At 38.6% G+C, this 27,378-nt stretch overlaps 1 protein-coding gene and 1 pseudogene across 1 annotated transcript; both read right to left on the bottom strand.

Annotated features, from left to right (window-relative positions):
* Nucleotides 1-308: 308 nt before the first annotated feature.
* On the bottom strand, nucleotides 309-2,025 carry LOC102144708 (calpain small subunit 1 pseudogene; annotated as a pseudogene).
* Nucleotides 2,026-9,455: 7,430 nt separating this feature from the next.
* LOC102144345 (guanylate-binding protein 6) lies at nucleotides 9,456-25,624 on the bottom strand. Its single transcript, XM_015433151.4, has 10 exons — nucleotides 25,407-25,624; nucleotides 24,454-24,581; nucleotides 18,231-18,340; nucleotides 17,830-18,026; nucleotides 15,509-15,754; nucleotides 14,160-14,440; nucleotides 13,228-13,440; nucleotides 12,207-12,309; nucleotides 11,689-11,882; nucleotides 9,456-10,689 (listed from the first exon to the last, which is right to left on the bottom strand). The coding sequence occupies exons 1-10, from the start codon at nucleotides 25,594-25,596 to the stop codon at nucleotides 10,450-10,452; spliced, it is 1,902 nt and encodes a 633-aa protein (XP_015288637.3). The 5' UTR covers nucleotides 25,597-25,624; the 3' UTR covers nucleotides 9,456-10,449.
* Nucleotides 25,625-27,378: the final 1,754 nt, after the last annotated feature.

Here is a 27,378-nt window from a genome sequence, read left to right on the forward strand (position 1 = left end):
GTTGGCACAGGTACAAGAGTGAGGTTATGGCGTGAGAGTGAGATGGGTATGGTGGGGTGGGGTGACTGTTGGAAGAGCGTGTTAGCATGTTTTAGAGTCGGGGCCAACTCAGGGCATGGCATGTTGGGGCACATTTGACCCTGGATGTTGACCGAGAAGCTGGGTGTCAAGGGCTTGAAGAACAAAAGGCCCATTTGTCAGCAGGACCCATGAAGATGTGACTGCAAATGGGATCAGCACTGGGAGAGGCTGAGGCTCCAAGGTGACTCCTATAGCAAGGCATGAAGGGGCAGGCCTGGGTTTCCCATTTAGAAACACATTGTCAGCTGCAGCCACTCTTGGATATTCACTTGGAGGGGTCTAGTGTCATCTTTGTAAAGAGATTTCAAGGCATGGAATGAAGCATCTGACCTGATCAAGCAGCTGATAAAGTTGTCAAAATCCATGTTCCCTCCTTCATCCAAATAGTGTCAGAATATTATGTTGTAGTTGTTCATTCAGGTGGAACCCTGCTGCCTCAAAGGCCCCTGCAAGTTCACTGGTGCAAATGATTCCAGATCGGTCAACATCAAACTGCTGGTATATTATCTATCACCTTTTGATGTTGTTCCACAGGTACTTGAATTCCTCAAAGTCCAGCTTGCCTGTGATGTCACTATCCATCATGGCCACCATGCTTTGACATGTATCAATGCCAAAACCATGAGTCTTCAGTTCAGTCCTACTGATAACCTTGTTGAGAACATTCATCAGTTCTGCGCCGCTGACCTTGATGTCATCTCCAGCCAACTGTGCAAAGACTCTCCAGAACTGATGGACCTCCACACTCTTGTTGGCCTCAGTGTTGGAGCAATGTGTGTGTGGAGGCAGGGGCTCTAGGTTGTGCTGTGTATCCACCTCCATGATGGAGATAATGATTCCACCTAGGAAGCACATGGCCACTCTGCCACCTCTTCTGCCTCTGCTGAAGAACTGACTGCCAGACCTCTGGATGTGAGGAGACATGTTCCTAGTTAACTCATTCTCCAAGGGTAGAGGTGGCAGTGGCAGGAATGGGAGAGATGAAGACCTGGATAGGGGCCTGGGGAACGTGCTTGGAGGCCTGATCAGTGGAGGATCACTCTATGTCTTTTGATTGGAGAGTTTCGTCCATTCACATTCAATGTAATCATTGATAAGTAAGGACTTAATCTTGCTATTTTATGTTTTTTCTAGTAGTTTTGTGGTCTTCTTTTCTTTCCTGTCTTCCTTTTAGCGAAGGTGATTTTTTTCTGGTGGTATGTTTTAATTTCTTGCTTTTTATTCTTTTTGTATCCGTTTTACATTTTTTGATTTGAGGTTATAATGAGGTTTGCAAATAATGTTTTATAACCTATTATTTCAAACTGATGACAACCCTGACTGCATAAACAAACAAATAACAAACAAGCAAAGAGAAAATGAATAAAAATTCTACACTTTAATTTAATCTCCATGCTTTTCAAATTTTTGTTGTTTCTATTTATTATTATACTATCTATGTCTTGAAAAGTTGTTATAGTTGTTATTTTAGATAGGTTTATCTTTTAGTCTTTCTACTTGAGATATGAGGAGTTTACACACCACAATTATGGTGACGTAATATTCTTTTTTTCCCTGTGTACTTGCTGCCACCAGTGAGTTTTGTACCTTCAGATGATTTTTTTAATTGCTCATTAATGTCCTTTTCTTTCAGATTGAAGGAGTCCCTTTAGCATTTCTTGTAAGACAGGTCTGTTATTGATGAAATCCTTCAGCTTTTGTTTGTCTGATATTATAAAATGGACTCATTGAAAAAATTATACATGGGATAATTTTATAGTATTATTTGCAATGAATCATTTCTCTTTATTGTACATTATTCTAAATATAAATTGAAAGTAGTTCGTAAATAGATCTTTGGCTTCCTATACTTTTAAAACATGGATTTCCCAGTTTGAATTTTCAATAATAATCTCAGAAAACACCGATATGATTTCCCAGAGTTAAAATAAATTGATGTTGTTGAAATAAGTCCTACTTTTGTTTGTTTTTTAATTTAAATTGATTAGGAATAATACAAAGGGATCTGGGGATATGATGGATATGATTTTTCCTCAAAATAAAAATTATTTCCAATCTTCCAGATAGAATCTATTAAGAATTTGATCAAAAAACCCCACAGTATACCAAATTATAAACTCTTGATGGCAGTAAACCATAAGCCAAATCTAGAATTCTGGTATGGTTTACAGATGTCTAATTCTATTTTCCTGATCTTCAAGTCCCTTTTTGTCAAGCCCTAATCTCATTTCCAGTCTCATCTTTCATTTCAACACATCTATTCAGTGCTTCAGTCAAATGGAATAATTCTACAGTACCTTTAGTAAGACCTACACTTTCTAACATATCTGACTTGGCTTATGCTGGTCTTTCCTCTTGAATGGTCCCTTTATCTCTACAATTACACTTTGTATAACTTTTTTAAAGACCAGCTATTTTAAGCCTAGGGCTGTTTTTTATGGTTATAGTCTCTTCTTGTTCTGAACTCACAGAGTACTTGTTCCCATTTATTGGAATTACCACATTTTCTTTTACATTGTAGTTTTCATAACATTTCTGGCAAACATTATCACCCTGGTTGCATTTATATTTTTCCTTGTTTATTTCCCTCACCAGAAAGTCATCTTTATGAGGGCAGAGACTGGTATATTGAATCATACATAAATAAAATGCAGTATCTGGCATTTAGTGGATGAACAATAAACACTTGTTGGGTTTAATTCACAGCATTTTTATCCTCAATACAGCCCATAACTGATAAAAATTTGCTAAAGAAATGCTTATCCACATCTGAAGTTTGAACTTAAGACTGTCTTCAAAAATACGTGTTTTTTGTCCCATTATCTAGCTGTATATAGCCTAGCTGAAATAGCAAGTGAACAAATGAATGAATGAATAGTAGATGCCTAAATCTCTTGCTGCCATATACTTTCTAGATTGATTGCAAGAATGACTTGTGGATTTTTGCACTGATAGTGCTTTTGAGTGGACACTGTGTCACAACACCATGAGTACCATCACTCACCAGGCTCAGGAGAAGCTGTGGCATCCTTCTAGGACCTGAACCACCATGATTTACTGATTTTACAGGAGTGGCAACTAAGACTGTTCCTCTTTACTATAACTCAAAATCAAGATTGGAGATAAGAGGATACAAGGCCAAAGAGAAGTTCATAAAACTTGTTTCTAAGTGATACTTGGAAATTGTGAGATAGGGTACTTATCTTTCCTTAGATAAGGTCTATGGTGGTTGAACTAACAAAGCTAACCAAGGCATGATCCTCACTTAGAGTGGAGGAGAAAACTCCACTGAGTTTGGAATTTCTTTTTAGCTTAGTTTAAATTGTATGGGAGTTTGTGCTGTAACTGAAGATAGTTCAATGCCCCACTACCAGAGATGACTATCTGAAGGATGTCTTAATGATTCTAGGTGACAGAGCATGGTCTTGGTGGTAGAAAATTCAACAGGAGGTGGGAATCAACCTAAAAATTTGATGTCAATTTTTAAGATTGATCAAAGCCTGTTTCAGTGGTGATTTCTGGTTGTTGAAAGGTGATTGATAATTTATTTTCACGGGTTGTGATTCCTTGAGAAACTCCAGGAGCTAGAGTTTGAACACATTAAGGAAATTTAGGCCCGATGTTGGATCAAGTGATTTTAGGCCAATTAGTACCATGAAATTTGTACCATATCCAGGTTACAATCAGTGTTACACCTTCTTAAGTCTCATATACATATATTCCTTATTAAATACTTTTTCTGTTCTATATCAAGAAAAATAACTACAGCCATCCCTCAGTATAGATAGAGAATTGGTTCTAGGACCACTGTGGATAATCCATGCAAAATCCTTGCATACCCAAGTCCAGCAGTGGCCCTGCAGAATTCGTGTATACCAAAAGATGACCCTCCATATATGTGGGTTTCACATTCCTCAAACAGTATATTTTCATACTGTGTATTTTAGTTGAAAAAAATCCATGGTAAGTGAACTCAAAGTTCAAACCCACGTTATTCAAGGGTCAACTGTAATCAGATTGGAAGTTGCTAAGCGCAGAATAACAATGAAATAAAATAAACTACTTTCAAAAACATATACTTACAGCATATTTTGCTAGAGCCTAGTTACATCTTTCAGAGAAAGAATATACTTTCAAAAGTCAAGAAAAAAATAGACATATTCTTCCAGTAAGACAATACAAACCTTTATTTTGTATTTCTCATATTATCACCTTCTTCATTCTTTAATACTATCTAATAAAAGGTTAATTCTGTAAGAAAGGTCTTGCCCTCAACTGGTTCCTGGGACATAAAGGGTAGGCCCTTAGAACAACCAGCCTTATAATAAATGTTTGGACATGTTGAGGGCTTGGGCCATACCGGGTACTTTATGCTAAAAATGTGATTTATGGTGGCGGTCTTAGGATAGATATACCATACCAGTTTAACCTCTGAAGAGGCAGGAGTCTGAGCAAATAAGATCAGCCACATGAGCACTCCATTCCTACATGACTGCCCTCTAATAAAAACACTAAAGTTTGTGTGACCATCCCTGATTGACATGTGTCACATATTATTTTGGGAGAATTAGATAATATCTGTGCAACTCTCAAGGGAGAACACAAATGCAAGCCTATGCTTGGTGTCAGACTCTGGTCCATGTCCCTTTTGTTTTTGTTGGTTTCAATTTGTAGCTGTTCAATGTAATGGGCTATAACTGTGAGCATAACATTTTTTCTGAGTTCCATGTCTTCATTTTTTAATATTTTTAAATAATACTTTTAAGTTCTAGGGTACATGTGCACAGCGTGCAGGTTTGTTACATATGTATACATGTGCCATGTTGGTGTGCTGCACCCATTAACTCATCATTTACATTAGGTATATCTCCTAATGCTATCCCTCCCCCTTCCCCGACCCCAGACAGGCGCCGGTGTGTGATGTTCCCCTTCCTGTGTCCAGGTGTAATCACTGTTCAATTCCCACCTATAAGTGAGAACATGCAGTGTTTGGTTTTCTGTTCTTGTGACAGTTTGCTGAGAATGATGGTTTCCGGCTTCATCTATGTCCCTACAAAGGACATGAACTCATCCTTTTTATGGCTGCATAGTATTCCATGATATATATGTGCCACATTTTTTATACAGTCTATTATTGATGAGCATTTGGGTTGGTTCCAAATCTTTCCTATTGTGAATAGTGCCGCAATAAACATATGTGTGCACATGTCTTTATAGCAACATGGTTTATAATCCTTTGGGTATATACCCAGTAATGGGATTGCTGGCAGATGGTATTTCTAGTTCTAGATTCTTGACGAATCGCCACACTGTCTTCCACAATGGTTGAACTAGTTTACAGTCCCACCAACAGTGTAAAAGTGTTCCTATTTCTCCACATCCTCTCCGGCACCTCTTGTTTCCTGCCTTTTTAATGATCGCCATTCTAACTGGTGTGAGATGGTATCTCACTGTGGTTTTGATTTGCATTTATCTGATGGCTAGTGATGATGAGCATTTTTTTCATGTGTCTGTTGGCTGCATAAATGTCTTCTTTTGAGAAGTGTTTGTTCCTATCCTTCACCCACTTTTTGATGGGGTTGTTTGTTTTTTTCTTGTAAGTTTGTTTGAGTTCTTTGTAGATTCTGGATATTAGTCATTTGTCAGGTAAGTAGATTGCAAAAATTTTCTTCCATTCTGTAGGTTGCCTGTTCACTCTGATGGTAGTTTCTTTTGCTGTGCAGAAGCTCTTTAGTTTAATTAGATCCCATTTGTAAATTTGGCTTTTGTTGCCATTGCTTTTGGTGTTTTAGACATGAAGTCCTTGCCCATGCCTATGTCCTGAATGGTATTGCCTAGGTTTTCTTCTAAGGTTTCTATGGTTTTAGGTCTAACATTTAAGTCTTTAATCCATCTTGAATTAATTTTTGTATAAGGCATAAGGAAGGGATCCAGTTTCAGCTTTCTATATATGGCTAGCCAATTTTCCCAGCACCATTTATTAAATAAGGACTCCTTTCCCCATTTCTGGTTTTTGTCAGGTTTGTCAAAGATCAGATGGTTGTAGATGTGTGGTATTATTTCTGAGGGCTCTGTTCTGTTCCATTGGTCTATGTCTCTGTTTTGGTACCAGTACCATGTTGTTTTGGTTACTGTAGCCTTGTAGTATAGTTTGAAGTCAGGTAACGTAATGCCTCCAGCTTTGTTCTTTTGGTTTAGGATTGTCTTGGCAATGTGGGCTCTTTTTTGGTTCCATATGAACTTTAAAGTAGTTTTTTCCAATTTTGTGAAGAAAGTCATTGGTAGCTTGATGGGATGGCACTGAATCTATAAATTACCTTGGGCAGTATGGCCATTTTCATGATATTGATTCTTCCTATGCATGAGCATGGAATGTTCTTCCAATTGTTTTTGTCCTCTTTTATTTCCTTGAGCAGTGGTTGTAGTTCCCCTTGAAGAGGTCCTTTACATCCCTTGTAAGTTGTATTCCTAGGTATTTTATTCTCTTTGAAGCAATTGTGAATGGGAGTTCACTCATGATTTAGCTCTCTGTTTGTCTCTTATTGGTGTATAAGAATGCTTGTGATTTTTGCACATTGATTTTTGTATCCTGAGACTTTGCTGAAGTTGTTTATCAGCTAAAGGAGATTTTGGGCTGAGACGTTGGGGTTTTCTAAGTGTACAATCATGTTATCTGCAAACAGAGACAATTTGTCTTCCTTTTTTCCTAATTGAATACCCTTTATTTCTTTCTCCTGCCTGATTGCCCTGGCCAGAACTTCCAACACTATGTTGAATAGGCGTGGTGAGAGAGGCCATCCCTGTCTTGTGCCAGATTTCAAAGGGAATTTTTCCAGTTTTTGCCCAATCAGTATGATATTGGCTGTGGGTTCCAATCAATAGAAAAAGAGAGAATCCTCCCTAACTCATTTTATGAAGCCAGCATCATCCTGATACCAAAGCCTGGCAGAGACACAACAAAAAAAGAGAATTTTAGACCAATATCCCTGATGAACATTGATGTGAATATCCTCTATAAAATACTGGCAAAGTGAATCCAGCAGCATATCATGAAACTTATCCACCATGATCAAGTGGTCCTCATCCTTGGGATGCAAGGCTGGTTCAGCATATGCAAATCAATAAATGTAATCCAGCATAAACAGAACTGAAGACAAAAACCACCTGATTATCTCAATAGATGCAGAAATGGCCTTTGACAAAATTCAACAGCCCTTCATGCTAAAAACTCTCAGTAAATTAGGTACTGATGGGACGTATCTCTGAGTTCCATGTCTTCTAAAGAGTCATTGATCCTGAGGATGGCCTTGGGGTCTCTTGATCCCACTTTTCTGTCAAAATGGGATTCACTAGAATGTTTCTGAATCATTGAAACACGTCAAAAGCATGCTCAGAAAAGGAAGGATGAGTGGTGCTTATAAGGTGTTCTTATTGTGCCCCGACTGAATAGTGTCTTAGTCTTCTTGAACTATAGCCCTTAGATAACATTCAATAAGATTCTTATTATAAGCATCAAAGCTATCCGAAATAGATTTCTCCAGTTTTGAAAGTATCAGATTTAACCTGATATGAAATACCAGATATTGAAAGTTCTAAAATTGTTTTCATTTCTTTACAGATCTGGATGAATCACTCTATAAAGCACAGAGAAAAATTCTTTCTTTGATACAGTTTTTATAGAGACTGTGATACATGAAGTTACAGATTTGTGTGAGGTCATAGATTTGTCTGAGTCACTGCATAAAGCACAGAAAACGAAATTCCATCTTTGGCCCAGTTTCACAGAGACTGTAATACATGAGGTCTAGAGAACAACACTGTACCAGGAAAATTTCTTTTCTTCTCATAGCTTTTATTTTAGTTTATATTAGTTTAGTTTTTGAGACAGAGCCTCACTCTGTCACCCAGGCTCTGTTGCACGGACTGGAGTGCAATGGCACAATCTCAGCTCACAGCAACCTCTGCCTCCCAGGTTCAAATGATTCTCCTGCCTCAGCCTCCTATATAGCTGGGATTACAGGCATGTGCCACCACACTTGGTTAATTTTTGTATTTTTAGTAGAGACAGGGTTTCACCATGTTGGCCAGGCTGGTCTCAAACTCCTGACCTCAAGTGATCTGCCTGCTTCAGCCTCCCAAGTTGCTGAGATTATAGGCATGAGCCACTGCAGCTGGCCTCGTAGCCTTTAAACCACCTCAGAGACCTTAACCTGGTGTCGAGAATTCAAACAACTTTTTACCACTGATCTCTGGGAAGTTCATGAGATTTTGTCAATTGAAAATAATCATGCATGCATCATCCTATTGTTTTTATAAAAGAAGCTTATTTAGCACATCCTATGCCTCAACATACTCCCAAGGGGATGGACAGAAAAATAAGCAAGGTATCTGTCTTCAAACAAACCTTAGCTTTTAATTTGAAACAAATACTGTATTGCAATAAGTTCATGTGGGCCAAGACTACATTTATAACCTGGAGGCCCTAACTTCCTATTTTAACAGGTATTTTATGATGACTTTCCATGATCTGCATACCATGGGCAACTTGGATCCAGATTCCAAGGGTCCTTGAAATATTTGAGTGTTTGTATTTCCCTAGTATATGGGTATCCAGTAAATGGCTCCAGAGGTTTCCTAGGGGGAGAACTTGGAAAATCATTATCATTTATTTGGGTCCTGGATTTGCAGTGTCCTTTTCCTGGGGTACTGCCCTCCACTCCAGCTGAGTTCAGGGTCTGAAATTAGCTCAGATCAAGGCTATGGATGTGACACTTTATCGGGGCTACCTCTCAACCTCCTGGTAGACAGCATTTATTTCACTTGATTGTTTTCTCCCCATCCCGTTTAACCCTATGGCTGGTCCATTGTATTGGCCATCTTCAGAATTATGTCATTCATTCAGGCCTAGCTGTCTGCCACTCATTACTGTAAGTGAATCTTCTTAGATTCTAACAATGAAGGGTCAACACCAGGCCTCTATGTGTCTGGGTCTATCATCCCCCATCAGGGGGTTCGGTTCTGGAAAGGCACATTGTCCTTTCTATCTGAGGCTACTGCAAAGAGACCACTACTGACAAGACTGGCAGGATCCCTGTTATCCGTGCTTAATCTTAATGTTTGGTAATTTATGCTTCTAACACCTTAACACTTGAATTCAGAGAAAGGAAGTAGAGGCTACTGTAGCTGAGATTTCAAAGGCCACAGAAAAGTGTATGCCTTAGTCTCAAAACAGATAGAAGCACTCGAAAACCAAGCCAAAAGGAAAACAAGAATAGGATTCAATTTTTTTGCATTCTAGTACTCAGATCTTAGTCTTAGACCCCTCATTGGGCTGGCTGATAGAATTCCTAGAAGCAACAAGCAATTTCATCATCTGATAGCCAGTTTCACTATGTTTTTATTGTTATCATTATCAGCATTGTCTCTTACATTTTCTTATTTATTCCTGAATAAGTAAAATAAGATTTCTTTACAAAATTCAAGAGTTTAAAGTGAGGAGTATGTGTTCCTTCAACCCATACATTCAACTGGTTCTTCCCAGAAGGAGCCTATAATAATAGATTTTCGTTAATCTTTCCAGAGATATCTTTGCATGCTCACATATAATAATTGCATTTTTTCATTGGTGATAAAATAATCTACATTGCTTTACAACTTGTTTTTTTTCATTTTTCAATTAACCATTCTTTACTGGTACAAATAGAGCTTCACTGTCAATTTGTTTACTGGCTGTATAATATTCCAGCACATGCACATACTAAAATTTATCTTACCAATCTTATTTGAAGAACATTCAAGTACATTCCAATATTTTGCCATTAAAAGCAATGGCCCAGTGGACCTCTTGTATGTAAATGATTTTTCAAAATTATATTTCCTAAAAGTGAACATAGTTTTTCAAAGTGGGTATGGATCTCTTCTATCTCATGTGGGCCAGGCACTGATATCCTCTAACCAGCACTTTTTATGTTTAAAACTTTGCTAAATGAGGACTGGGCATTGTGGCTCATGCCTGTAATCCCAGCACTTTGGGAGGCCGATGCAGGCAGATCATTTGAGGTCAAGAGTTCGAGACCAGCCTGGCCAACTTGGTGAAAACCCATCTCTACTAAAAATACAAAAATTAGCTGGGTGTGGTGGTGTGCACCTATAATCCCAGGTACTAAGGAGGCTGAAGCAGGAGAATCTCTTGAACCCAGGAGGCAGAGGTTGCGGTGAGCCAAGATTGTACCACTGCACTCCAGCCTTGGCGACAGAGTAAGACTCTGTCTGAGAAAAAAAAAAAACAACTTTTCTGAATGAAAATGAAAAACATACAGATCAAGATCAAAAATAGTCCAAAGCATATATGTACAATCCATAATATCCTTAAAAGAGGAGCTTATGTTTTTTAAAGAGTGAGCTCACACCTTTGACAACCTGACCAATTAATTTAGCAGGAGCAGACAATATTGAAGTTAGCTCATCGCCAAGTTTGTCCAAGGTTCGTGCAATCCAGGGAGTATCATCATTTTTTGTAGTATCAATCACATGTTTTAATTGATTTATCTCTGCATTCATCTCCTCAGATTTCTTCTTAAATCCTTCATCAAGCAAATCTTTTTGGACCTAAAGAAAATGTAGGAAGGAAAGTAAATTTTTAAAAATCCCTATTCTCTTAAGACTTACATTTTGTATTTAAGACCTGTGTGAAACTTTCTTTATTTTACTCCTAAAAACATTTTATCAATGATTAGAGGAGACTTTGGACCTAGACATTGTGAGGAAGCATAGTTTACAACTTTACTAATATTCACCCACATTATGGTTTTGCTATGGTGCTAACTCAGGTATGAGGACAAATTCTACATGTTCCTGCCCAAAAGATGCCAGTTGGGAGGTAGCCATTGGTCTGATTGCATAAATTCTCAGTCCCAATTGGGCAGCATGGTCACCCATATTGTAGGAATGAAAGGAACTTATAAGCTGATGCAGAAATCCCTTATGAGAGAACTTTCGGATGGACAATGCAAGAATTCTCCCTACACTGTGTGCTAATTTGGGCAGGCTGCCCACACAGGGTAACAACTGCAGCAAGTTTCCCTTTCCTGTCCTTTTAAGTCCGGAAATTTCTGAGAGTTGTACGTCAGCATAGATCCACCTCAGGGTGTTTGGGTGGTAGTAGAGCTCCTGGTAATATGTGCTTGGTGAAGGAAACCAGTTGCCGTTCACATCTAATACACTGTGTGGAATGTATGTTTAACCTCTTGAGATTACTTTTAAAATCTCCCCAAACAGCAGCTCATATAAACCATATTTATATTCCCCAAGGACTTGTAGGGATCATACTCAACCTTACCTCTCCAGAATCTAAGTATAGAGAATATAGAGACGAATTCCAAGTCTTACTGAAACAATAAAACACACACACACACACACACACACACACAGAGAGAGAGAGAGAGAGAGAGAGAGAGAGAGAGAGAGAAGGATTCAGGGCTTTTAGTGACTCCCAAGCAGCAAATGGTGATGTGCTTCCTTCCAAGATGCTGCTGTAACCTTCACCAGCCCTTCCTGAGGTACCTGGGCAAGGACCGTCTGGCCTGCTGAGGCCAAGGGCAGACTTACCTTCAGCTTGTGCTCCAGCATCATATTCTGCTCTCTCAGGAGGTGTTCTCTCTCCATCTGCAGCTTCTCCTTCAGCTGGGCTATGTTTTCCTTGAGACTCTTCTCTTGAGCCTCCATCTGTTGCTGCTGCTCCTGTAATTTCTGTTTTAAAAGTTCCTGTTCCTTCTCAGCTGCCTCCTTCTTGGCCCGATCCACTGCTCCATGAAGGTATTAGAAAGAGAAGAAAATAATAGGTGAAGATTCATCTCCACTTTTCTGAGCTCAGAGACTAAACCAAATCTGAAAGGCAGGGTGAGAAATCACAGAATTTACCCAGGTCCACACCATTAAGAGAACATTTGAGAATGTGATGGGAAAGGCTCTGCCTGTCTGGCTGAGGTACAATCATAGCTCCCCTTGTTATTTTCAGATTTAGCAGAGTGTGTGCTCCACACAAGAGGAAATTCCTCATTTTGGATCTGTTAGAGGGCATTGTATAAACATAGCCCTCCTGCTGTCAGCTGAGCCCTGCCCCATACCTGCTACTGCCTTCTCTCTATCAGTGAGGGCTTTATCCGACTGCAAGATGGATTTCTCTATCACCACCTGTGACTCCAGGAACCTCTGGAAGACCTCTTTTGCCTATGGAAGCAAGAAAAAGCACTTAGATTTCTTTGAAAATCGATGTTCTGGGCATTAGTGTTGCAAAAACAATTATGGTCTTGTAACTTTTGCTTGATGCCTAAAATTCTAAAGTGGCCCCCTACAAAGTGTGCAGGCTGTTAAGTGTGACCAGAGCCCCTCCTCAACTCCTGCTTCCTGTCTCCCTCCCATGCCTCTCCCACGGCTATAATATCTCCCTGTACCTGCTTTGGGTTCTGGCCAGGCAGAACTATGTGCACAGGTGTACAAACTCCCAATCTCTGATGCTTATATATGGTTGTCTTCCAGTGTACATTGCTGCCTCTAACCTATGCTTTTGCTTTCTCCTGCCACTTGCTGGCTACAACTTTAGGCAAGTTATGTAATCATCCTTGGGTACTAAGTTCAGATCTGTAAAATTTCCAAAATAAGGGTGCTTCTTAAAGTCATTAGGAAGATGAAATTAAAATGTCAAAGGAAGAGTTTAACAGTACACTGTAGGTAATAACAGCTCATTGTGAGTTAGTTGTATTACCATCACCTAGGTGGTGGTAATAAACACCAGGTCGGTAGCCCATTTTCCACAGGTCCGTAAATGTCATTACTCTGTATGCAATTGTCTATTTATTTCATACTCTCTCATTTTTATCAGCTTTGAATGCAAAGATTCTACTTTAACCACACAAATCACCAGCTCTTGGCACATGACTAATTTTCGTTCTGTCTCTCCTGGATTTCTGAATACTATATTCTTTGTTTGGGAATAAAAATTTTTATTCTAGGAAATAAGTGACAAATAGTGGACATTGAAAGCTAAGGCGTTATGCTATCCCTCTGCCCTCTTATTACCCACGGCTGGTGCCAAAGACTCCATTCACTCTATCCTATAAACTTCCCCATGTTCCCCTTATTCCTCACCTTTACTCCTTTCCTGGGGACTTGCCAATAGTCCTGTTCAATCTTTTTCTTTGTTTCCATGTAGAGCTTGTGCCCTCCAGGAACAGAGAAACTTCCTGCTGAGATACTTTCCATTAGGCCCTTTGAGAGCTCATTGAGTTTAGCCTGGCAGCACTGAACAGAGGACTCTTCATTCTGCAGCAAGAACTCCCCCTTCTTATTCATTGTGATTTCCTGCAAGGGAAATGTAGAGAGATGTCACCAGAAGAAACATATGGAGGAGATGAAATTCTAAAGAATCTGGTAGAAGGGTCAATCTAACTGTGGTCCTCATGAGAAAAACTTTCTAGTGGAGTAGATGTGGAATCAGAAACACAAAATTTCATATATTCACAATGCTAAAAATTCTATTCAAGGCTATGGAAAAGTTCATTAACCTTCCTGAGCTTCAGGTTCTTCATCGGTGACATGATGGGACTACATCCCATAATCTCTATGGTTTGTTGCAGCGGTAGCATCCTGTGCTCCTGTCCTCAGTGGTACAAGGATACAAGAAGGAGCAATGTAAGTTAAACAATGGCCCGGAATGAAGATCTGGTAAGAGAATCTTTGTTTTCTGGGAAAGGTAGACTATGCACAGAAAAATTGCACCGCTCAGGGATGACTTGTGCGTGTTCAGAGCAGGCCAGGAATCCTTAGAAGTGTTCACTTAAGGAGGATCTTAAGGGATCTGTATTGATTTTTACCTCAGTTATCAGAAGGTTTTCTGGTTAAGTGCTTAAGGTTTGGGGAGATAAAAGAGGGATATGTAGTCTTTTGAAACTCTATCCCTCATGAGAATCCATGATAAGTTATTCCTCAGTGACAGATGAGCACTGGTGTCAATAAAGGCAAGTATAGGCTTCATTCTTCAAGGGGAAGGATGATGAACAGTAATGGCTAAGGCAAATTACCACGAGCTTCTTCTGGAATTCCTGGTTTTCATCCTTGAAGGAGTGCTCCATGAAGACTGCAATGGCTTCCCTCTCACAGGCCGCATGCACGTCCAGCAGCTCCTGGAGCGTGTCTGTGGGGAGCTTCACTCGCTGGGCCATCTGCTGGCTGTAGTAGTCGGCTGCCCTCTGCATGGCAGCTGAGTTCTCACGCTGGGCCAGAGTTATCACTGCATTCTCCAGACAAGGCACCGCTCCACTGTTGATGGCATCTACGTAAGTCACTGCCAGAGTTCCCAAACCTAAATGAACCAGGAGATTTAGGGGCTAAATATGAAATTAAAGCTCAATGGGATCCTAGGCTACATTTCTGAGCACACACACACACGCATGCACACACACACATGTGCACACATGCAAACACATACACCCACATCCCTACCTCCTTCTGCTATTATCACTGTTATTTTCATAATGACTCTTCATTTTTATGGATCACCAGTCCACAGTGCTAAAAAATTTAAATATCTACTTTATCTAACATACTAGAGGGTATACAGGAAGTACAAATTCTCATTTAAAAATTAGAAGAAAAGTAGTTTACACAGATAAAATGATGAGGCAGGGTAAATCATATCGCATTTATTCCTAATTCTGAAGCTACCAATGTATTTTCAGGGAATTATGGGCTAATGTTTATTTATTTATAGGCTTTTTTTTTCCTTTTTTTTTTTTTTTTGAGGCCCAGGCTGGAGTGCAGTGGTATGATATTGGCACACTGCAACCTCTGCCTCCTGGGCTCAAGTGATTCTCCTGCCTCAGCCTCCTAAGTAGCTGGGACTACAGGCATGTTCCACCATGCCCAGCTAATTTTTGTATTTTTTGTAGAGATGGGGTTTCACCATGTTGTCCAGGCTGGTCTCAAACTCCTGAGCTCAAGTGATCTGCATGTCTCTGCCTCCCAAAGTACTGGGATTATAGGTGTGAGCCACCACCCCCAGCCTTCTAGAGGTTTTTAAACTTCAACATATCTTTTGTATTCTCTTTGCAAAGAATATTGAACATATAAGACTTACCCTGAGAAAATATTATATGTCTGTTTTTATATTCAGTTAGCTATTTTATCAGCAGAGGATTTTTTTTTTTTCAGATATGAGGAAGTCACAGATATCAGTGACAGAGTTTGCAATATTGGAGAGGAATTTGTAAATTGCAGTAAGTGTGATAATTATACACATTTCTTCATTGAGTGTGGATACCTGTATACACATAATTCTTCTATATGGAATCTAACAAAAATTCTGAGAAACACATTATACAATATATTCAACACACTTGAGGCACCATAGAAATGTAAAAAGGAGACTCACGATTCCCAGTGACTGTGATTCCCTCCCGGAGGGTCTTGGTTCTTGCATGGGTGAAGATGTAAGAACAGAAAATGTTTGTTTGTTCCTGGAATTTGGGATCCAGTTGCTTTTCTGCCACCTTCTCGATATTGGCTAGAAGGTCTTTGTCATGTGTTGGCCGGTCAAAGACAAAACACTTCCGTTTTGGAAAGAAATGCCTGATGCACTCCCTGGGCAAATTGGATGTTTGAACTTTGGGATTCTTGCCTGAAGGAAAAGAAAAACGGAGAATATAGTGACAACAGTCTTGGTATAGGGAGCTAAAGGTATTTTTCACAGGGTTTATTGTCTTTTTGCCATCTTCTAGGCTTACAGACCTCCTTTAACATAAACGTTCAATACTTCTGTACACATGAAACTTGCACCAGTGATAAAATGCTGGCAGGAAACTTTGGGAGATATCTGATCCAAGTACAAACAAAACCCATGGCTAGTATCTGTGGATCTGAACGTAGTGCCGAGTATAAAGTAATTGTTATGAGATGTTTACTAAATGAATGCCTGAATTAATGAAATATCAAATGTAAATTTCTTGTCCACTTCATTCCATGTATAAACTGAGCTGTGGGACCAAAAAGAAGAGCCAGAAATAAAGTATCCTGGATAAATATTATAAATAGCAACATTCGGTATAGTAAAAAAGATAGAATGATTATTTTAGAAAACCACAAGGATGCTAAAAGAATTTGTATAGTGTTAGCTATTTTTTAGCAAAATCCTCTGAAGACTAAATGTAACAAGAAAGTAATCTTGTTTTGTTTTTTCGAGATGAGGTCTTCCTCTGTTACCCAGGCTAGAGTGCAGTGGCAAAATCACGACTTACTGCATCCTTGATTTCCCAGGCTCAAGTGATCCTTCCACCTTAGCCTCTTTAGTAATTGAGAATACAGGTGTGCACCAAGACACTAGCTGATTTGTTCTAGTTTTTATAGAGACAGGGTCTCACTATATTGCCCAGTCTGGTCTCAAACTCCTGAGTTCAAGTAATCCTTTCACCTCTTCCTTCCAAAGTGCTGACACTACAGGTGTGAGTCACCGTGCCCAGCCAAGAATGTAGTTTTACGATAATCATCACTTCTCTATAAACTCTTAAGAGAAAAAGACATATTCAATTTGACAGTGTTGCTCTTCTGCCTATGAATTTTTAAGAAATGTTTCAAGAAAGCATAAATAGAAAAATGAAAGCAACAATGAGTACACTGGAATTGATATTTCTCATCAGGTTTTATCAGATACACACTCAGATAAATGTAACCCATTGAAACAATTATTATGAATTCTAGCATGGACACATATGTTGGGTTTAAGAGAAAAATCATAACATAGAAAGTAAAATGAATATTCCAACAATTATCAGAAATTTTGAAAAGGCACAAATTATAAAGACACATGCTTCTTCAAGTGACTTTAGAACACAAAATCATTTTTGTAGATGATATAACTATACAGGTATTGAAAAGTTATATCCTTCCATGATAAGAATAATATCCGTGTAGCATGTTGATGTAGTCTGGTATCCCCTCCAAATCTCATGTTGAAATGTGACCCCCCCATGTTGGAAGTGGGCCAAGTGGGAGGTGTTTGGGTCACAGGGGCAGATTTCTCATGAATACCTTGGTATCATCCTTATAGTAATGAGTTCACACAAGATCTGGTTGTTGAAAGTCTGGGACCACGCCCCTCTGTTTTTCCCTTTCTCACCATGTGACACATCAGCTGTCCCCTTCACTTTCTGCCATTAGTGAAAGCTTCCTGGGGTCCTGATTAGAAGCAGATGCTGGTGTCATGCTTGTACAGCCTGCAGAACTATGTGCCAAGTAAACTTCTTTTCTTTATAAATTACCCAGGCTCAGGTATTCCTTTATAGCAATGCAAAGTGGACTAACACACACACATATTTTTATTAGATAGGCTTTTCTTTGTAATTTCATGTCTAACAATTATCTGGTCAGTCATTTTCTAAACACAGAAAAGCAGAGGGGAAAACAGGGATCACAAGCATCTTGTTTTTAGAAAGTCTTAGCACCCGTTGTAATCTGAATGCTAAAGTACTAATTGTACAAAGAACAAATCTGTCTTGAATAATTTATCTGCACTTTAGACTCTACTTTTCTTAAGTGAACTAGGCTCCATTCCTAGAGCTCGTCAACATACCCCTCAGTCCCCATTTCTACAGACCTCAATCTAGTCTCAAATACAAATGAAACCCAAGAGATGACGGGCAGTGTTTAGCAGATCACACACCCACTGGACCACCCACAACCCAGGCCACCTGCTGATACCTTGAATCAGCTTCAAGGCGTTCTCCAGGTACTCATCTTCTGTGATAGGGTCACCATTCAACTTCAGCTCCAGAGTGAAATCCCGTACAGTCCAAATAAAGTCTGGAAAGAAACTCACGAACTCTGTGGAATCTTCTACTCCATCAGGCCTTGGGTTGGACTTTGCCTTAATGAGTTCTGTGAGCTCCGTCACATAACTAGGACTTAGGTAAGGAAAAGCAACTGTCTGCCCACAATTCACACATTTCTTTTAAAAAAATATTATAAATACTGTCTTTTGTCTTGGGTTCCCTGTGCTGCACCAAAGGTAATTAAATTAAAGGGAAGGAGGAAATGACTGGATCTCCATTCCTATAACATCAATGAAACTTGGTGATTCTGTTCTATTCCTGGAAGGATACTGCAGCTGCTCCAGGGCCTGGTGGTTGATGGTGCTCATGCTGTTGTAGACGAAGGTGCTGCACAGGAGCACAGCCAGGGCAAAGATCCAGGAGTCATTCTTAGGGTCACCCTAAAAAGCACATTAGAGCAAAGGACTTAGGGGTGTAGTCTTTAGAAATTCACAGAGACATTTATTTTGTCAGTCTTTCATTTATGATTTCAGCTAATGTACTTGCTGTACAAAGAAGATAGACATGAATGTAAACAACAATTTGATAGTACAATATGTCTTCTAATCACAATTTCTTTACATATAAAAGGATTCTAATCTTCATAGGGTTTTTCTTTTCCTCAATTGGATGAAATAACATGCATATATGAAAAACTACTGAACTATCTGGTTCTCAGTTGGATATTCATGATGAGTGTTAACGCTTCTTCAGTCTACCCATATTTATTGGCCATGCATCATGTAACAAAACCATACCATAGTATGCATAACTGGGGATTGTAATTATATTCAATTAAATTCAGCAAACACTTACAGGAAACTGAAGAATGCTTCTCACTGTTCTTACGTTTAGAAAAGCAAATTTAATAAATTTACTCTCAAGATGACTATTTCAAAGTTGTGACAAACATTCATAATGATGAATTCAATAAAAATGACAATATTTATAAAGAGATAACATCTTAGTAATGTACATAAGAAGTGGAACCCATAGCTATAATGTTAAATTAAAAATTACAAGTCTATCCTAGAAGATAAGAGCTATGAAAATTGAAGAAAGTATATGTGGTATGAAGGCTTCCTGGAAGTTGTGAGCTGAATGTTAAAGAATTGATAGAGGCCGGGCGCGGTGGCTCACGCCTGTAATCACAGCACTTTGGGAGGCCGAGGCGGGCAGATCACGAGGTCAGGAGATCGAGACCATCCTGGCTAACACTGTGAAACCCCGTCTCTACTAAAAATACAAAAAATTAGCCAGGCGTAGTGGTGGGCGCCTCTAGTCCCAGCTACTCGGGAGGCTGAGGCAGGAGAATGGCATGAACCTGGGAGGCGGAGCTTGCAGTGAGCCGAGATCACACAACGGCACTCCAGCCTGGGCGACAGAGGGAGACTCCGTCTCAAAAATAAAAAAGAATTGATAGAATGTGGATTCGAAGAAATGAAGGTGATTCTGCAAGTAGAAAGACCCACAGAAACAAAATTAGAGACTGTAGATTTCAGGAGTCTTTGCAATAAGAATAGAGTTTATTGGTCTGACTGAGCAGAGGGTAAGTGCAGAAGATAAGACCGAATAGGGAGCTCCAGTACCTGGTTGATTAAGGGCACTAAAGGTCAGGCTAAATTTGTTTTTATAAATTAGAGCATGTCTAAATTATAGATAGTCCAGGAATTATTTCTACCCTAAAAAGCATGTGTAACTGGTTCCTATAGCAAATACAAAAATTGAGATCTAGAGATTTCTACATGATTCCAGGAGATTTTATATGGGATTTTGGAGGTAGGAAGAATAGCCTATTCATTACTTATGTCCCCCAATCCCTAATTTTTAAAAAAGTAATCAATGAGGATTCTTCTTAGAAGTGGAATTCGTGACAAACAAACTATTTAGACAGGAGAATATTACCGTTTGATAGATTACTTTAAAGTACCTATAAAAATCCCAAAGGCATTTTGTTTATTATTATTTTTTTGTAGAGATGGGCTTTCACTATGTTGCCCACGGTGGTTTCTAACTCCTAGCTTTAAGTCATCTCCACTGTCTCAACCCGGCCCCAATAATATTCTTAAATAAATATAAAAAACAATCCTAAAATTAACACAGAATCACAAAATGCCCTGAATAATCAAAGTAATCTTGAACCAGAAAAACACAGCCTGGGGCATTATATTTCTTCATTTCAATATATATTGCAAAGTCACAGTAGTCAAAATAGTATGATACTGGCATGAAAACAGACATAGAGATCAATGGAACAGAATAGACAATGCAGAAATAAACATACATAACAGTGAACTCATTTTTGACTAATGTGCTGAGAACATACATTGAAGAAAGGATGGTCTCCTCAATAAATGGTGCTGGGAAAACAGATATCCACATGTATGCAGGAGATCTATATTTGATCCTATTGCCTACCATACACAAAAACTACTGAAAATGGATTAAAGACTTAAATGGACAGCCAGAAACTGGATCCAGAAATCTCACTACTGTGTATACATCCAAGGAAAATGAAATGACTATGTCAAAGAGATATCTGTTCTTTTATATTTATTGCTTACTATTCACAATAGCCAAGGCATGGAGTTAACCTGTTTCCATCAACAGATGAATGAATTTTTAAAAATGTGAAATCTATATACAATGAAATACTATTAAGCCTTCAAAAAGAAGGAAATCCTGTCATTGGCAACAACCCGGAGGAATCTAGAGGACGTTAAGCTAAGTTAAATAAACCAGGCACAGAAAGACAAACACTGCATGATTTTACTTACATGTGAAATCTAAAAGAGTTGAATTCATAGCAGTAGAAAGCAGAATGATGGTTACGAGGAGCTAGTGGAGGGGGGAAAAGGAAGGTTGGAAAATGTTAGCTAAAGGACACAAAATTTTAGTTATATAGAAGAGGGAAAAAAAGATATGAAGCCATAAAAATACCAGAAGAATACACAGGGAAAAAACTTGACGTTGGTTTGGGCAATGATGTTTTTAGATATGACACCAAAAGCACAGGTGACAAAAGCAAAATTAGACAAGTGGGATTGCATCAAATTAAAATGCTTCAGGTAACAAAGGAAACCAGCAGCAGAGTGAAAATGCAACCAAGGGAAAGGGAGAAAAATATTTGCAAACCATATATTTGATAAGAGGTTAATATCCAAAGTATATAAGGAACTTATATAACTCAATAGCAAAAAAAAAAATATATAAAACCTCATACCTCATTTAAAATGAGCAAAGGTGCTGCAATAACTTGCGTGCATGTGTCTTTATAATAGAATGATTTATGTTCCTTTGGGTATATACCCAGTAATGGGATTGCTGGGTTCAATGGTAGGCCTGTCTTTAACTCTCTGAGGAATTGCCATACTGTCTTCCACAATGGTTGAACTAATTTACACTTCCACTAATGGTGTAAAAGCCCACAGCCTCACCAGTATCTGTTATTTTTTGACTTTCTATTAATATCCTATTCTGACTGGTGTGAGATGGTATCTTACTGTGGTTTCCATTTGGATTTCTGTAATGATCAGTGATATTGAGCTTTTTTTTCATATGATTGTTGGCCACATGCATGTCTTCCTTTCATTACAGCACTATTCATAATAGCAAAGACATGGAATCAACCTAAATGCCCATCAGTGATAGCCTGGATACATAAAATGTGGTAAGTAAACACAATAAAATACTATGCAGCCACAAAGAACAAAATCATGTCCTTTTCAAGGACATGGATGGGCCTGGAGGGCATTATCCTTAGCAAACTAAAGCAGGAATAGAAAACAAACACTGCATATTCTCACTTGTAAGAGGGAACTAAATGATGAGAACATACAGGCACATAGAGGGGAACAACACACACTGGGGATTATGGGAGGGTGTGGGAGGGGAAGAAGGAGAGAAGCAGGGAAAATAACTAATGGACACTAGGTTTAATACCTGGGTGATAAAATAACCTGTACAACCAACTCCCATGACATGTTTATCTATGTAACAAACTGCACATCTTGCACATGTACCCCTGAAGTTAAAATAAAGATTAAAAAATGAGTAAAGAACCTGAATACACATTTCTCAAAAGAAGACATACAAATGACCAATATGTATATATAAAAGGGTATAAAATTGCTAATTATCAAGGAAATGCAAATTAAAACAAAAATAAGATATCATCTGACATATTTAAGATGGCTATTTCCAAAAGAATTAAAAATAACAGTTATCAGCAAGAATATAAAATAAGGGAACATTTGCTGTTTTTTGGAGTGTAAATTCATGCAGCTATTATGGAAAAAGTATGGAGGTTCCTCAAAAAATTAAAAATAGAACTACAATGTGATCCAGTAATCTTACTTTTATGTATAAATCCAAATGAAATTAAATCAATATTTTAAAGAGATATCTGTACTTTCATATTCATATTTATATTTAAATATGGAAGTATGAATATTTAAATATATCCATAATAATTGCAGCATTATTCAAAATAGCCAAGATATGGCAACTACCTGAATGTCCATCAATAGACGAACAGAAAAAGAAAACACAGAGTACGTGTATGTGCATTGTATTAGTCCATTCTCATGCTGCCCAATAAAGACATACACGAGACTGGATAATTTACAAAGGAAAGAAGTTTGACTCACAGTTCAGCATGGCTAGGGAGGCCTCAGGAAACTTACGATCATGATGGAAGGGGAAGCAAATACATCCTTCTTCACATGGTAGCAGGAGAGAGAAGAATGATAGCCAAGTAAAGGGGGAATCCCCTTATAAAGCCATCAGCTCTCATGAGAAATTACTCACTATCATGAGAATAGCGGGGGGAAACCACCCACATCATTCAATTACCTCCCACCGGGTCCCTCCCACGACATGTGGGGCTTATGGGAACTACAATTCAAGATGAGATTTGGGTGGGGACACAGCCAACCCATCCATAGCATGCATATATATATTTATTGAATATTGAATATTATATATATAATATATATATATTCAATCTCAGAAAAGGGAATTTTGTCATTTGCAACAACTTAGATGAACACCGAGGTCATTAGGCTGAGTGAAATAAGTCAGACATAGAAAGACAAATACTGCATGATCTCACTTATTTGTGGAATCTAAAATAGTCAAACTGTCAAACTCATAGCTGCAGAGTGGAATAGTGGTTGCCACGGGCTGGGGATGGGAGAAATGAAGAAATGTTAGTCAAAGAGTATAAAATTTCAGTTATGCAAGATAAATAAACTCTGGAGATCTACTGTACAGCAGTGTGACTGTAACTAACAATACTATATTGATTGTGACCTTAACTTCTGCTAAGAGGACAGATCTTAATTATTCTTACCACACCAAAAAATAAAAAGAGAGCATAGAAAAAAGAAAATGGTAACTATGTGAGGTAATGGCTATATTATTGGCTTGATTGTGGTGATCATTTCACAGTGTATACACATATCAAAACATCAAGTTGTACAGCTTAATTATATACAATTTTTATTTGTCAATTATACAACACTAAAGCCGAAAAATAAACAGAATTTCCAATGCCTGTTTGGGCAAAAATAAAGTGTATGTGTATAGAAATTTAGAAACTATTCCCAAATAAGTCTCAAACTAAGACAAAAAGAGAGAGAAATTATTTATTTCACCCATTCATAAGAAGCTAAATACCAAAAATTCATCTTATAATGTTTATTGTAGGAAGAACAAATACTTTTACATGAGGAGCACAATCAGAAGTGTCTCAAAGCCTTCCAGAATGCTCTGTGGGTGGCTGATGAGCTTTATCCTGAGAAATATAAACTGAACTCTCTTAATTTCAACCCTCAAATGTACTCTTCACGTGGTAGCTCAGAAGGTGGGTGAGAGGCCTTTCCTCATCTCCTGAGATTGGAGTCAATACCTCTTCTCTTTCTTATCAAGGCACTGTTATACACAACTGTACGTGGTGAGAGCTGCCTGGATCACAGGTGTCAGCTCTCTTAATGAGAAAGTTTTCCAGGACAGACTTCCAGTGATTGACTAGCACCAGGGATGAAGGCCTAGCACCCTTGTCCCAAAACATGGTAACTCAAAAGGGCCATTCCAGCCACAGAGCTCCAGGTGGAATTGACGGAGGGCAGGGACTGCATTGCATTCCAATCTCCTCCCTCTCAGCAACCTGCTTCTTTCCCAATCACACTACACCCTGAGGGCTCTTTGTGGGCAGGACCTTTACTTTGTTCACCAATGTCTATGCTACTCAGCCCAAAGGCCTGGAACTCAACTGCTTAACAAGATTTTATGAAATTGAATCAAATCATTCACCACTGTGCCAAGAAATAAAAGAATGTTTTACCTAATATACCATGATATCTAATCTTGTCTGGAAGTGTGACTCAAACAGGTCAAAGTTTGCCTTATTCACTGTAGTTGGATTTCTAGTTTTCACAAATATATCACAACAATTAAATTACAAGGATCATGTCTGGAATAAAAAGAACCTGCCTATGACTCCCTGTCTTACCTTTTCCACATCGCCCAGACCCTCGGTGTCCAGAAGGACCAGGGTGTGGTTTGGCTTGGAGGGGTGGGGCACGCACCACATCCAGATACCCTTGGTTTCAGACTGCACCGTGGAGCCCAGAGGGAAGCCTGCAGGGAAGAGGAGGAAGCTAAGCATGGGGACAGCAGAGCAGCCAAGCAGCCCTGGGGCCACAGATTCAGACTGGTTGGATTGTAACTAACCCAGCATACAAGATGGTGCTTTCTGTATTTCCTCAAGAATGGCTTATTTTATGAATAATCTTTATAAAAAAACAAGGGACACTAAATGTGAGAATGATGCCAAGCAAGGATTCAAAATGGTGACAAAGAGGAATCTATGAATCAGACAAAATGTAGGTTACTAATAAAGGAACATCTTAAAAAGTGGTGGGGTTCAAAGTCAGAGAGGAGTGGGTTGAAGAAACACATGAGAAACAAACATGAGAAAAAAGACAAGAGAAAAAAAACTCAAAAAGGGAAATTGAGATCATTTTTTTGCATTGAAATGTGGTTAAAAACTAAAACAAACACAAAAAACAGAAGTCGGTGGCCACGATGGGATGTGAAACTCAGGAAGAGTTTTTAAGATTATATAGATTAAAACATCTTCATATGTTGATGGGAATATTACATAAAGAAAGCAAAATACTTTGTGAGAGAAAGGAGACACAATTAGAGGAACCCAGGACTTGAATACACAAGGGAAGGCAGGATTCTGGGCACTAGTAATGGAGAGTTTCCTTAATGGGAATGAGGGAAAAAATATGAGAACGGATTCTTGTAACGTAGCGGTTTGGTGGTAAGAATTAGAATGAGAATGTTGGTTTATTGAAAGGAATTGGAGTCTACCTTCATGTGCCTGGGGTAGAGAATGACGAAACTGAGATATAGCTGGAATCAAGCAACCGGCCTGTGTCCCAGGGTACCACTTACCATGATTCTGTCCTGCCAGATGGTTCATCAAATAGGATTTCCCTGTACGGTACAGTCCTACAATGGCCACCACCACCACTGGCTGAGAAATCTTTTCAAGAATCTGTATAGCTTGCTGGTTCACCAACAGCTTGTCATTGTTGTTTTCCACCAGGCAAATGGGGGCCAACATTTTGGGTCCAGATTCCATGGCAACTTCCAACCTAGAAGAGCCTCCCAGTAGAAATAACGTTACATTGTCATTCTCTGTCTCAGTGTTTCCCAAACACCCATCAACATAGGACTGATGAGACGTCTGTGTTTCTATTGGACAACATGTAATCTAGCATTAGCTGACTGCAGGGAAGGCTTCTTTTATCACTCTCCCAAATCTGTAATGACGTTAAGTGATGAAACATGGAACGTTATCTTCTTTAAAGTTTTATTTCAGTAGTAATATTAAAATCCAAGTAGTTGTTACCATAATAGGGGGCCCACTAATAGTCTAAGTCCTGTGATGCATGCCTTAAGTATCTGATCTCACTGGCACAAAAATCTGCAAGTTAGAGATTATTATAGCCACGAATATGCAAATGATATCATGAGTCTTACAAAGGATGAATGCAGAAATCATATAACCAGGATTATGAACCTGGACAATTGAGTAAAATAGCAGGCTAGGAAGTTCTAAGCCCTTCTCTCCTTGGAGACATCACAAAACAACTCTAAAAAATGGCTAAAATGATCTGATAGGAGCTCTGGAAAACAGTCATAAGTCTACAGCAACCAGGCAAATGTCCAATATTTTTAAAAGGCACATTCAAAATGGTAGGAGATTCCATGGCATTTTGTTTGCCAATTCTACCCACTCCACTCAGTGACATGGTCTTAGTTTGGAGGAGGTGGTGTTTCACTTCCCAATTCCTTCCCTTGAAGTGGAGGGAGCAAAGACCTTATTTGTAACACACTAATCTGACTGGGAACTACCTGTTCTGCCTACCTTGGATTTCTGGTATGTCATACACAATGATTTCTGGCATCATACACAATAATTTCTTGTGTATGATACCAAAACCACTGAAAACAAGTGAAAAAAATTAAATACACCATACTTCATCTTAATTAAAAACTTTTGTGCATCAAAGAACACTGTCAACAGAGTAAAAAGGCAACCTATGGAAAGGGAGAAAATATTTGCAAATCATGTTTCTGATAGAATACATAAAGAACTCATAAAACTCAATAGCAACAACAGCAAAAAAAAAAAAAAACAAAAAAAAAAACAAATTCAAAAATGGGCAGAGTAGACTAGATGTTTCTCCAAAGAAGAAATGGCCAATAAGCACATGAAAACACGCTCAACATCATTAATCACTAGGTAAATGAAAATCAAAACTACAATGAGGTAACATGTTAGACCCACCCATTAGGACTATTATTTTTTTTTTAAAGCCCAAAACCCCAAAACAGAAAATAGGTGTTAGCTAGGATGTTGAGGATTTGGAATCTGTGTGCACTGTCCATGGAACATAAACTGGTATTGTCCCTATGGAAAACAGTATGATGGCTCCTTGGAAAACCAAACATAGAATTAACATTTGATCAAGCAATTCTTCTACATATACACTCCAAAAAATTGAAGGCAGGGACTCACACAGATATTTGTACATCAATGTTTATGGCAGCATTATGCATAATAGCCAAAAAAGATGAAAACAACCCAAATGACTATCAAAAGATGAATAGATTAACAAAATGTTGTATATACCTACAACGAGCTATTATTCAGCCATAAAAATGTATGAAATTATGACACATGCTACAACATGGATCACCTTGAAGACATTATGCCAAGTGAAATATGCCAGACACAAAAGAACAAATATTATATGAGGTACTAGAATAATCAAATACATAGAGACAGAAAGTAGAAGTATAGCTACCATGGGCTGGGGGAGGAGGGAATGTAGAATTGTCATTCAAAGGTAGAGAG

Source organism: Macaca fascicularis, chromosome 1 (assembly GCF_037993035.2).
Source record: "Macaca fascicularis isolate 582-1 chromosome 1, T2T-MFA8v1.1".
NCBI lineage: Eukaryota > Metazoa > Chordata > Mammalia > Primates > Cercopithecidae > Macaca > Macaca fascicularis.